At 37.0% G+C, this 13,984-nt stretch overlaps 1 protein-coding gene across 1 annotated transcript in view; it reads right to left on the reverse strand.

Annotated features, from left to right (window-relative positions):
* LOC140159359 (pregnancy zone protein-like) overlaps positions 1-13,984 on the reverse strand; it is a 35,225-nt gene that overhangs the window by 12,287 nt on the left and 8,954 nt on the right. Inside the window, exons 7-19 of the mRNA XM_072182806.1 lie at positions 13,599-13,740; positions 12,792-12,904; positions 10,712-10,763; positions 8,501-8,596; positions 7,353-7,768; positions 7,144-7,218; positions 6,766-6,925; positions 5,289-5,506; positions 4,010-4,234; positions 3,045-3,163; positions 2,009-2,177; positions 1,345-1,447; positions 754-807 (exon numbers count right to left, since the gene is read on the reverse strand). Of these exons, the coding sequence (XP_072038907.1) occupies positions 754-807; positions 1,345-1,447; positions 2,009-2,177; positions 3,045-3,163; positions 4,010-4,234; positions 5,289-5,506; positions 6,766-6,925; positions 7,144-7,218; positions 7,353-7,768; positions 8,501-8,596; positions 10,712-10,763; positions 12,792-12,904; positions 13,599-13,740 (1,942 nt within the window). The remainder of the gene's footprint in view (positions 1-753; positions 808-1,344; positions 1,448-2,008; positions 2,178-3,044; positions 3,164-4,009; positions 4,235-5,288; positions 5,507-6,765; positions 6,926-7,143; positions 7,219-7,352; positions 7,769-8,500; positions 8,597-10,711; positions 10,764-12,791; positions 12,905-13,598; positions 13,741-13,984) is intronic.

Here is a 13,984-nt window from a genome sequence, read left to right on the forward strand (position 1 = left end):
TTGAACCTTGGATGATCTTCAAGGACGCTAATTCCATCTTTACACTCTGTTGCTGCTGAATATTAAGGACTTCATTACCATTTATAGCAACTGTACATTATTCAATTTCATTTGAGTTTCAACCACCGTCGGGAGAAATTTCCATGACCCTGTTCACTTCCAATAGTATCTGTGAATTCAATGAGGTAGGCTTCCTCTGCAGAGTGTCCTGCCCGTAATACAGTGATGCAAAAATATACTAGTAATATTTTTGCAGTAATGTTTTGAAGGGATAAGCTTTCAAATGATACCAGATTCATTAACGTGCGATAAAGCAGCATACCTTGTTCTGCGAAGTTTTTAACCACCCCTCGTAAATTGTTCAAACCGTTTTCATTTTATTGTATTTTCATATTAACCCCTAAGAACTACCTGCTGATTGGCCAAAATAAATATAGTGTTCAATTTTGAACCAATCAAGGAGGGTATTAATGAGATCATCTGCAAATGCAAGTTTGATCATAAATAGTTAAATAAATAGTTAAAAGCCTAGTCATAATTGGCAATTGAAATAAGCATTTCAAGTTATCAACCAATCAGAAATGCTGTCAGATGACCAGTAGTGTCCAGGAGGTTCCTACATTATGTAATTGAAACTCACTTTTCATGTTGAAGTTATAATATATAAGAGTAGTTCTCGTGACCATAATATTATGTTATTAAAGCTCACTTTAATTATTCCATTATTATGATTATAACAATTTCATAACAAACCATTTTCATCTTCATCTTTGCATCCAAACTTGAAGAATGTTGAAACAGTTCGTGCTGTAAGAAAATTACCATGACATAAAATATTATCAATGGAATAAAAAACAAAAGTATCAATGGAATATACGTATTTTCTATTCAGGACCATAACCTGTGGGCGGACCCCCCCTTTTTCACCCCAAATGTTCCATTTAAGAACGAAAAAGTAGAGGTTTTTTATGCCTTTTGGGGCAAAATAGGGTTATTCCTTCATGTAATTTTAGTTAGGGTTAAGGTTAGGGTTAGTTTAGGGTTAGGATTAGGGTTAGGATTAGGGTTAGGGTTAGGATTAGGGTTAGGATTACGATTAGGCTTAGGGTTAGGATTAGGGTTAGAGTTAGGATTAGATTACACGAAATAATTACATGAAGGATCGACCCAAAATAGGTCCACATTCTGTAACAAGGGCCACTTTTTCAAAATCAGCTCCCCCCAAAAAAATCCTGGTTACAGGACTATTTCTATTTCAATATGACGGCGCTGTTTCAATATTAAGTTTATAGCGATATTATTATTTTTACTAGTCAGTTTTGAACTTAAAGGCAATATACTCACATGGTTCATAATAATCATACACTGTGATGACGCCCTTCTTTGTGTCTCGTACGTCAAACTCTTTCCTGACTCGAAGATGAAAACATTTCTCTTTGAGTGTGAACTACAGTTGAAATTAAATTGTACAATGTTAAATTACTGGCACATACTAGTATGTTTGTTTTCAAATCTGTGATATTCAACCGAAACTCAAGTTTTTTATAAAGAATGTAAAAAAAAGAACGACGATATATAGTCGTGAATTTTGAACTGACAAATGACGTATGTACATTTTTGTATTTCTGAGAAAAGGAACGACCCCTTTAATTGATCTAAAAAGCTCAGAGAACAGCATACTGACTAAGTTACAGTGGAGTGTACTTAAAAATCTACGGCGTAGTCTGATCCCTAATCTCGGTAATTCAAGAGATTCAAAACCAGACGAATAGATAATCGGGGGGTGCAAGAAAAATATTTGTTTGGGTGGGGACCCCCCCCCCCCTCCGGTAGCGGCGCCACTGATAGCCACTGTACACAATTCACCTGAAATCAAGCTCCTATATTCCAAGAAGTCATGTTATTAGGTATTATGTTTATTAGTGTGTATACATTAGTGTGTACAATTAGTGTGTAATGACAGATTTCCTACTTTTAATACAATTTTACGAAAACAAGTCATAAGTACCTTATCAACAAAGATATCAACATTGCTGCCATCTATTTCCACACGTTTCAAACCACGTTTCAATCCTCGCTTTCTGAGATCATTAACAGATGCTTCGTCGGGGGAGTAACCAGAAATCAGTTTGATACTAATCACAGCTAAGTTTGATGCAGGGTCCTCTCCCGCATATCTATAGGGTATAAACATGATACGAGAGAACGATATCATTACACGGTTGTTTGATAGCATATACGTCATTTTTAAGAAAAGATGAACACATATGGCGCTATTTATCTTAAATCGTGTTTTCATCTTTACAAGGGTAGACACTGGTATAATGCCATTAAAATGTCAGAAAAAGAGTAACAGATAGCAACGAAACTTTTAAAATACTTTTTATCATGAAATGTTAGGAATGATTTATATTATTTGGCTAAATTTATTATAAAATATATGTAAATAGCGCCCTCAATTTGAACACAAATATACAGTTTATAGAATAAAAAAATACCATGTGTTTAAAATTTTTTTATGTTTTCACATACTGACGAATAACTATTATCCATCACCTTGTATTATACCGACTATAGAGAGTGACAGCACTGATTTATTTTATCAGTGCAAAGTCATGGTCGCCGTAGAAATAATGATGTAACAGGAATAATTACCATAGCAATAGATTTAAACAATTTTTGAATATATCGCACTGCACTAGTAGGCCTACGTTCACGCAGTACTTCTGCATCAGAGAACAGGGATAAAGACCTGCATCGTAATTATAAAGAATATTCATATCATGCTGATCGCTTGCACCTGTAAGATCTTTGAAAAGATCGGCATTGTATTTTATATATGCTTGCAAACAAAAACAGGTGATCAGTGCAACCTGCTCGTAGTACTGGGCGATATATTCAAAAATGGTTTAAACCTATTGCTATGGTAGTTAATCGTGTTACATTATCAATTTTACGGCGAATAGGGACGGTTTGTATTAGCTGGTAATTCGTCACTATACGGATATTATGAGGATTTATTCCCGGATTCATTTCAATCTTACGTTGCGCAGATTTTCATTTTCTGAACACCACAGTCATCGCCGACGTGATGAAATTCATATGTGAGAATGAACTTTGGGTTTTGTGGTACCTCTGGGATGATGTTGTATTTCACGATAACCTGTAAGATAAATTATGTATATTTAAATTAGTTCTATTTTACAGCAATTTATGTTGAAATTTACACAAGTAAAAATTATGTTAATATCTTTACTCAAGATTCCTGGTTCGTATTTGGCTACTGAAATGAATTGAATGGATGAAATCGAATTGGATTGGATTGAATGTCTTGCACATCAGTTAGAGGAGAATAAACGACTGAAAAGGTTCATCTTCCAGTTTGCATTTACTTTTGTATGCCTTTGAATTGGATGGAATGAAATCGACATTGATTGGATTGGATTGGATTGAACGATTTACAAATCCGTTGAAAAGGTTCGCCTTCCTTATAAACTGGGCTCAAAAAGAAACTTACAATTTTTCACAACTTGTGAATCACAAGGTCATATCTTAAAATCCTGATAATCAAAATGAACCAAAATAACACACAGGATTACTTCAATACTCTACTCAAGACACATATCAGTAACCAATCAGTTGTCCAACTGACACAACAGCAAAAACCACTGATACAGAACAGCTTCCTGGATCACTTTCACAGCCCGATATTTGGCACCCAGCACTAGAAATTAGTGATGATTACCGCTATAATGACGTTGGAACACACACTTAATATTAATATAGGTGGTACCACTGTCAGAGGTACAAACCCATTTAGTCTCCTTCGCAGCCAGTTTGCCGATCGAGCAATTGAAAGCCTTGTTTGACGTCAAGCTGGATGACGTCATCAGAAAACCGTTAGCCAATCAAAAAGGACCAGTTCGTTATCATTGGCAGACTGTTTGTGTGGAGGGAACGGAACCAAACTGGCTGCTTTGGAGACTAAAACCCATTCGAATAACCTAACCTGTGACATTGCACATGCATCTCCTTTAGCGTCAATTATGATATCTTCTGGAATCAATGGTACAGGAATCTCTTGTAATTTAAATCGGTTATCTTCTGTGACGTCAAGGTTATGTGGTTCCTTCTCACATCCAAAATGGACCTTAACATTTATGTCAGTATGCCCTCGTGATATGCGAGAAACTCTAGCGTATTCACTCAAAGCTTGTAACGCAACCATTGTATCCTGCGAAGAATAAATGAGGTAAAATACTAAATAATGAATTTCATGATACAGACAAAAATATTTTAGTGCTCAACATTTCTCAGAAGTCTACACTTACTTACCGTTAACTATAGCAATGAATGAGGTTTTAGAGACTTGTGGATTTTTGAATGTAAAATGTAGGCCCAAGTTTTTGTGATATAACAAAAGCTATCTGGTACTTAATACCACAACACTATTGAATAGGCTTTCAGCGAATAACAAACAGCGCAATGTTACCACATTGCACAAAGTTCTTAAAAGAACTTCGTCAAATGAAATTAAAGAAGGATTTCGTGATCCTAGCATCATCTTTTTATGACATTTTTCAGTAGATATCCACGAAAAAAGCTTATTCTCAAATTTTGAGTTGATTCCGTTTTTGCGTTTGTGAGTTATGGATGATTATATGTATTACACTGCTCCATAGGCCACTGTTGTAATTTCGTTCTGGTATACCAGAACGAAATTCAAATTTGGCGATATTTTTGCTAAACGATTTAATCTGCAAGAACTATTTGGTACATAAACATTATGTAGCCAGAGTTATCCAGTGGTATAAAAATCTCAACTTTTTTGAGAAACGTGGGGGGATGAGGCTGTGGACCACGAAATGCCCTTTTAATATGAATGCATTTTACAACTTAGTGTAATACCATTAATAATAGACCTGTCTCCAACAGTGTAATTACACAATTGAGTGCAATACCGTTAAGATGCGAGTTTTAATCACTTTGTACAGTACAGTAGTTTCGTCATCTTTGGCATTGTACCGTAAAACCTCGTCTACAAGCATATAGAGTGCGTTTGGTGAAAGCGAAATTAATCCAGGCATTATCCATCGACGCAATTATAACATTATGGAGTTTAAGCAAATAAATTACCGATACAAGAATATCAAGAACAAGTAATATTGTAAGACCAATTGTATTGGCATATTTACGGCTGTTTCGTATGAATTAAGCTTTCATCAAAATGCTTGTAGACGAGGTTTTACGGTATTTCAGGATTTACCGCAATGGTCAATAATTATTACCTGAGTCGAGGCAAATCCACCGTTAGCATTTAGTTGCATTATAATCCAATGAGCAATTTTGCTACCAGACCTAATGACACTTGTATCTTCTCTATAGATGGCATACGACAGTAGTACGTAGGAAGTCATCTCGATGTTTTGCGCTGCTGCTTTGCGATGGAGGTAGGGTTCCTCATACGGCACATCTTCACGCTGGGTCTCCCAATATATGGTACCATCTGTGTATCAATTGAAATGCAATACATTGTGGGAATAATTACGAGATGGGAATAGTATCAATTATCTTAATACAATAGTACTTGTGGTGTACCGGGGTGGTGTATAAGTTTGAATGTTGTACCTTCAGCTACCTTCTACTAGAGGATTATGCTAAACATTGAATGATAAGATCATGTCTCAAACACCATGCACACCGACATCGCCCGGTTAATAATTACATCATACAGTCAGAGACACTGAAATGAATACCCGGGATCGATACACGTAAATGTGCTATGCACGTTTGATATTCAGACGATAAATCTTTGGATACCGGGGTAGAAAATGATGAATATCTCCCGTAAATGATTTCGTATAAAGACACCAGATCTGGTTACTTGCACTTGAACATATATTATGTTCAACTGATATGATAGTCGTTAGCTTGCGTCTTGAGAAAGAAGCGTGCGTCTTGAACTCATAAACTGACAAACATATTCTGATTTTCTGATGTGAGCACTCACTCACATGGCGTATACATGTTCACTCACACACAGAGGTCGCACACAGCGTAGTGTGAGCACCCCCTCACATGGCGTATACAAACTCACTTATACACTAGAGAAGTCAATTACCGAGGTATTGACAGTAGCCTTAGTTGGGATGTCCCTCGGCTCATTATGCGTCTCTTAAATGTCGGAACAAAATGGCCATGCGTGGCTGTGGATTCAACCTACCATGGCGATTTCTGCCATGAAGATATCGGGGCGATGACACTGTGCCATGTATCATCATAATGACATAACCAGCCTCTTAACAAACGTATAAGGAATCGCTGGCTAAGATTCCACGGTCACATTCTTTGCCTGTCTTAGGAAGAGTCTGCTAGAAGGTACGATGTCTTCATACCACCTCATGGCAAAAGAAGACCTGAACGCCCACGCACCTCCTATATATTTAACATACATCCAACGTGGGCATGCCATAAAAGGCATGATTTAAGCTAAACAGATAGCCGCACGTTGCAATGATCACTCTGTATGTATTGTGTGCATGGAGAAATGTTGTGGGTGCCTCTCTTTCATTATACTTACCCCAATTGTAATATTTGCATAATGACCAATCTATCTACAGGACATGACCAATAGATCCACAGAACATTTACTTCATTTACTATTTAAATAGGTAAGGTTATGGATAAATGCACCATCAATAAAGGATTGAGCCTTCTTATGATGTACAAAGTATATCTTATTTGAACCATAACAAAACGACATACGTTCTTCGACTGCCAATTGATTAAGGATATTGATTGCCTTCTCAATACATGGTTGGTCTGCCAGTGCAAAGGTGTAGGCCATTAGGGCTGCTGTATATACATCACCCATTCCATTCAGGGCTAGATCAAGACACTCCCAACTCTTCCTGATCGATGGATCCTGGAAGAGTTAAAATGACAATGTGGTATAAAATAATAATAGGGTTACAACAGTGTAATAATAAAACACTAGCGAAAAGGAGGAGAATAAACTAATGTTAGACGCCTTAGGTATAAGCTAAAGAGAAAAACATCTTGAAAGCAGAAAAGAAGGTAAAGAAGGTATAACCGCATAAAGCATTTTTGAAGACAATCAATATGAAACAAATAATATCTTACCCTCTTAGGTATACCGGCTTCCAACATTGCAGACACGATGTATGCAGTTAAAGCTACCTCATCCCTGACGGAGCCCTTTAAATTCAAAATAAAAATAAAGATGATTTAAAAGATTTGTTTAGCAAATTATTAACCTGTTTTTATTATTAAACGGATATATGTCGCGTTCATACACCCAGCAGACCCTTGTTTAATATTTAAAAAGGTACCTTTAGAGCTCTGTGAATGATTCTCCCAGTTGGACGGAAGCATCCGGTTTTAGCATCCTGCAGACTCTTCAACCACTTCACACTGGCTACTAGATTACCGACATCAACAGACATATACTGTGATGCATAGGCATATACTCTGACCACATATGCCGTCAACCAACTGCTTCCTTCAAGATCATCTCGGAAGACGTTGTAGGAACCATCCTTACGGCGGAAGGTTTCTTGGCGTTGATACCCTGTGATCATGTTGGCAATAGCTTGTTCTTGGAGCTTTGGCGTGAGCTGATGGGTTGCTTTAAGATATCTCAGCATGAATACATTTGGCGCGAAATCAAGGAGATTCTGCTCGCCAGACACAAGAGGTAAGCGTAGAAGGCTATCCAGATGGATCAAGGATGGAGCTATCATGTCTCCTATATGATTAAGCATAAATTTACAACAAGTATGGTTACGAAGATTATTTTGACTATTTCATATCTGGCTACATCACTTGATTTAACCATTCTACCATGATAGATTCAGTCTCCATCAGAGATCTGGGCCCAGATTCTTCACATAACAATGGATCTGTATCTTAATTGTAATGATGATGATAACGATGATGTTCATTACTCGGTGGTCACTCGATAGTTGGCCCAACAATAACTTAGAAAATATTCTTGATCCTTCACACAGCTCAAAGAGTCATGATTTGCAATGGATAAGTTCTGTAGATTTAGTCCATTGACTAAGGTCAGTGACCATTGTTGAGGAATTAAGAAGAAAAATAAATGCCAGGAGCTATTCTATTGCGGTGGATATCCAGCAGTTATGTCAACAGTTGGTTACTCATCCATAATAAAGGCAAATAATGATTTATATGTGTTTCTGTTATAATCAAATCACTGTGCATACATCCCTCCCAAAATTTAATTGCAATTATTATATGGGTAAATGCACAACAAAAGAATTCGTTTCTTCATAGGGCCTGTACTTTTTAAGTCTTTATTGGGCGAATTATCGTGTTGTCCACCAGTAATGTGACGACGATGATAACAATAACGATTATGCTGCTGCTAATATTGATGATAATAGTAATTAATAATAATAATAACATAAAATAAATAAAGCAATAGCCTATAGGGGAAGAAGTAATGGAACTGTACCTGTAATAGACACTACAGCAGATACCGATCCTGGGACAACATTTGCTGGAAGTTCACGGAGCAGCACGCGTTCCGCATAGATACCATCTGAGTAATCTGCGAATAAGTAAGTCACGTAATACAAATTGATATTAGTATGAGTCAAAATTACTACAATGATTTCGTTTAAGATTACTATAGAGTTGAGCGCCGACAAATTAGCAAGTATTCTTGGTAAGATGGCAAATACACCAGAGAATGTGGTACCAGCCCTCCCGGGGCACATCGAAAAATGTTGGTGGGTATGCTTCCCCGGAATTTTGAGGTGGTGGGTCTTTGGGAGCTGACGGCGTGCCGATAAAAGGGGGTCTTTTGGAGCTGCGAACAGTCCAAATCAAGGGTCTTTCATGGCTTTCTGGTTTAAAATCGCCTGAAAAACCCTTTCAGAGCTGAAATTATCAAAATTCAGGGTCTTTCGGAGCACTATTTTGGTCAAATTTATAGGGGGTCTTTCGGAGCTGCAAAATCCAAAGAGAGGTTTTTTCCGGAGGAGCATACCATTTGTGTTGAGTGCCCCCGGGCAGCCCTCTCTTCTGCAGGACGCTACAGAACGATCAGATTACATCGGTACAAGAAGATCAGACATATCAGAGGCAGAGAAAACTATTTATATTATTGATTAATACATTCTTGTTCATTGATTGGTTAAAATGGGATCACATGACCAAAAATAGGTCTGACCATCAGTACTCCCATCCGTAAATAGTAAGCTGTAATAGTCTTTTCAATATCCCGGTGAACCGTAAATAGTACCTCCAAGCCGTAAATAGTACTTTTGACAATCCGTGTGCGAGCATCCGATGCGACGCAACAGTACGCGCGTGCAACTGCTATAGCGTGATTTCTGGCTGCTGTAATTGATTAGACCGATTTTAGCCTGTTCGATTTTTTGAAGGGCAAATTATAGGCTGTGCTCAACTGGCTGTTCACTCAGGATAGAAGCAGGAGAGTACAAATGTCGAATAATTTTCTTTTGCCCAATCAATGAACAAAGAATATATTAATGAAGTATATAAAACAAATATATACTGGTTCTTTAAAAGTATGGTCCCTAGTTGAGATCAATTAATATCATTTTTTAAAAATATTTGATGTGATCATTTATATTAAATTTTCTAAACATAATAATTCTACACCTGTACAATACCAACAACGATCACACTAATATGTACATGTTTCCATCTCTTTTTAACATAGATTTTCGTTTCTTTTTCAACTTATTCATCCTTTTTTGCTTTTTTGTGATATTTTTTATCCTATAAACTCTATATTTGTGTGCAAATTGAGGGCGCTGTTTAAAAATATCTTTTAAATTTGATTTAGCCAAATAATATATGTTATTCCTAACTTTCATGATAAAAGTTTTTCGAAAATTTAGTTGCTATTTTTTACTTTTTTCTGCTGTTTAATATCATTTTACCAGTGTCTACCCTTTGTTAAGATTTAAGCTAAATAGCGCCATCAGTGTTCACCATTTCTTAAAAATGACGTAGTTTTACATGCTATCAAACAACCGCGACAATAGTACTATTGATCTAACCTCGATCCCATAGTTTTAACCAGAACCTTTTATGGCAGTATATTTTTGTATACTAGATCCAGTGTCCAAGAACTGGAGTGGTGGACGCAGGGCTTACTGCTTACTAGCTTGCATGCTTCAATGTTTGCATAATAAACATCTCAAGAAAGTAACTAACCCCCTTAAAAATTGCCATTATTCAAAAAAGGACTATTGTATTACAAATCTGTAAAATGCGTTGGAAGCAGAATTTATTTCTGCGCATTTTGACACCTCATTTTGATACATAGCCCAGAAAACAATAAAATACCGGTCAATTTAATGTAGTGAGGTCCAGATTTGAAAGTTGCACTTACATACAATACAAAAACACTTAGATATCATTACGCAGATTTCCTTTCATTATACTGAATACAAAATCAATACAATTTATTGCAACTTTCAAATCTTGGGTTACATTGATTTAGATGTACGATGTGACGCCAATATTCAGTCAACTGCTACTTTGTAAATGAGGTGTCAAAATGTGCAAAAATAAATTCTGCTTCCAACGCATTTTACAGATTTGTAATACAATCGCCCGTTTTTGAATAGCGGTCATTGTTTAAGGGGGGTTAGTTACTTTTTTTCAGATGTTTAAATCAATTACGTACCCGATGGGCAGAAGTGGGAACTGAAGACATCTTCCACGTAAATTCCACGATACTGAATTTAAAAAGATATATCAATACATTATCAAGAAAATATCGTTTAACTTTTATGTTTGACAAGTCTCATGTTTGCAATTATTTTATTAATTTTGAAGCTAATCTAGCCATCAACAGTAGTGATTTTAGTTAACGCTGACGAATTGGTGGCAAGATAGTGCTGGTAGATGCCTACAAATTGTGAGAGAAATTTTCTTCTGCGGGAGACCAAGTTGACCTTGAATTTTCACGGCATCGTCGTGCGATCTGATGGAATGCCCATGCAAAGGTCGACTGTATGAACCACCCGGAGTATACACTGTAAAAATTTGACCGCGATTTTTACGGTAGAATACCTGACAACTAAATTGCCAGCATTCTACCGTAAAAACGACGATTTTACAAGAATTTCATCGTATAATTAGCATATATACGGTATATTGCCGTAAAACTACGGTAGAATGCGAATAATCCTGTATAAAATACGGTAGAAACCACGTATGTTAAACGGTATTGCCAGGTAGCCAACATTCTACCGTTAAAATTACAGTTGTTGCCGTAACTACCATCATCATCAGCCCATATCGTCCCATTGCTGGGCAAAGGCCTCTTCTAAATTCTGCCAATTTCTCCTGTCTCCTACAATTCCTGTCCTGGCTGTTGTTTCCAAGTAGCTGACCGGCTTGTCTCTCCATCTAGCTCGAGGTCTTCCTCTTTATCTTGTTCCATATAACGATTGCCACTCTCTTGTGAGCTGACTCCATTTTTCATCTGTTATCCTGCTCAGATGTCCAGCTCTCCTAAATTTAATTATTTTCGCATTTTATTAACACATCCTCTGTTCTTGTTTGTTCCCAAATCCAGACCATCTTGCTTGTGTTTTTCTCTTTTCTTCCTGCGACTGGTTCCCATCTGGCCAAATCTCTTGTCCTAAATATGTGTATTTAGATACCTGTTCCAGTGTTTCACTTCCAATTTTGATTTCCTTGTTATCTGCATGCATGTTGAACATGACATTTTGTTTTTGACAGGTTCATTTTGAGTCCCACTTTCCTACTCTTGTTGTTCAAATCAGTTAACATTTCTTCCAACTCGGCTGCATCTCCAGATATGATCACAATGTCATCTGCAAACCTTAGATGGTTTAATAGCTTTACATTTATATGGATGCCTTTATCAACTCAGTTCAAACTCTTGATGATTTCTTCTAGGGTTGCCACAAACAGCTTGGGTGACATGACATGGTATCTCCCTGGCGTACTCCCCTTCTGATAAAAAAATGGTTCACTGTCCTTATGAAGTCTTTGTATAGCTGTGGCATTGGTATAGATTTCCTGGATGGTCTTAATGTAGATTATGTTTATGCCTTGATTTTTGAGTGCTTGGATAGCTGGATTTGTTTCCACAAAAGCGATGCATATGGTCAACTGGTATTCCCTAGATTTTTCAAAAATTTGATTCACTGCCTGTAAGTGGTCAATTATGGAGAAATTGCTCCTGAATCAAGCTTCTTCTGCAGGTTGCCTCGAGGTAGTGGGCGGGCAAGTCAAACGTCCAAGCCGATGGTTAGCAGTCTTTGCCATGCTGGTAATCACAGGTGACCATGATTGACATGCCAAGTAGATTAACACTGGCTAGCTGCCTCTTCCAAGAGCCTCTTCTGGTGATATTTCAAAGATACTGACACTTGGGTACTCCGACTTGTATAACATCAAACATTGAACACCAAATAGTAGGCTATATATTCCAAGGACCAAGATGTAGCCCAGTATTGTATCTCTTGCAGATCCATGTTTAGAGACATATCATATCAGCTCCTTCTCTATGTTCTTTGTACTCATAGAGGCCACGAGTGTAACATCTTCAGCATCCCAGAAAAATATTATAATAGATTCCTAACAATCTCGTAAGTTTGTTAATGAATCAAAATATCCATTCAAATTGCAGTTAACTCTGACAATAATTTGAATGCATTGCGGCCTTCATAATTTCAATAATAATGAATTCTTTATATCGAATTAATGATAACAAAAACTTTATTTCTCACCTGAACACTTAGTGGTTTCTTGACCGAGTCATGAAGACCGATCTGTACCATATCAACAGGATCCTCACCACATACGCTGTCGTCGATATTGTCCTCCATAGAAATACCGTAAACTTTGAATCAGAACAAACAATGACAGTAAAGAAAATCTTTAAATATGTGGGCTGAACGCATTGAAGAATATGTCAGAAATTTCCGTCGATTATTAAAACTTATTTAAATACAATCGGTAAACACCGTAATGTTTATTCCGAAACAACATCCTTTTACTAATCAATTTTTAATCTGTATAAGTTTATCGTTGGGTCGAAACACTAGTTTGCAAGAAATGTGTCATATTACACCTTATTTTAAGGTTTTTAAAACCAGCTTAGACGTATACATTTGCACTAGGACATGCACTCCAAGGCTACCAGAATGACTTCAAGATGGGAAAACCGGTATTAACTCAGGAATGTCCCTAAGCAGACCGAAATGAAGAAGGATGACTCGTAGGAATGCAAAGGGACACACTGTCCTACACACCCCGAGCAGTCAAAGTTATTCACTTGTTTTTCATCAGACACTCTAGCAACAAAAAGCACAACATTTCGAGTCTAGGCGCAACTGTTAAATCTGCATCTTTTCCATTCAGAGGGTCACCATGGCAACAAATTTTGGGATATTCAGACAAACCAGGCGTCAATTTTTGCCGAAAAAACAGGCTTTCTTTTCGTTAATTCCGGTTTAAAATTTGATGCATAAATTTTTAGTTTGATCTCGTAATGAAGGGGGTAATGACTCTCTGTGATGTGTTTATATTCATACCTTCTACTTGAACCTTTTCTACTATGTGTGGAACGATATAGAACACAACAGTCGCTGGCATGCCATTACACACACAAACAGTTTTCTCAGGCTTTAATTCACTTGATGTGTAGTCGTCTGATTTCTTCAATGAAACTTTAATCTGAAGGTAAAGCAAGCACAAAATGTAAACTTAGTCTATACTACTGTATAATACAGGGGTATGGTAATGTTTCCCCCCTCCCAAAAGGGCATTTTCCAAAAATTTGGACTTTTTAACCAAGAAAGCATAAAGAACCATTAGCATAAAGAACCTGCGTTCGCAAAATGGACCTTTTTGGTATTTGGTGATTGAAGGGATGGGGTGCGACACAATGGGAATAAAACGAATTATAGGATAAGTTTTG

The sequence above is a fragment of the Amphiura filiformis genome, chromosome 8 (assembly GCF_039555335.1).
Source record: "Amphiura filiformis chromosome 8, Afil_fr2py, whole genome shotgun sequence".
Classification (NCBI taxonomy): Eukaryota; Metazoa; Echinodermata; class Ophiuroidea; order Amphilepidida; family Amphiuridae; genus Amphiura; species Amphiura filiformis.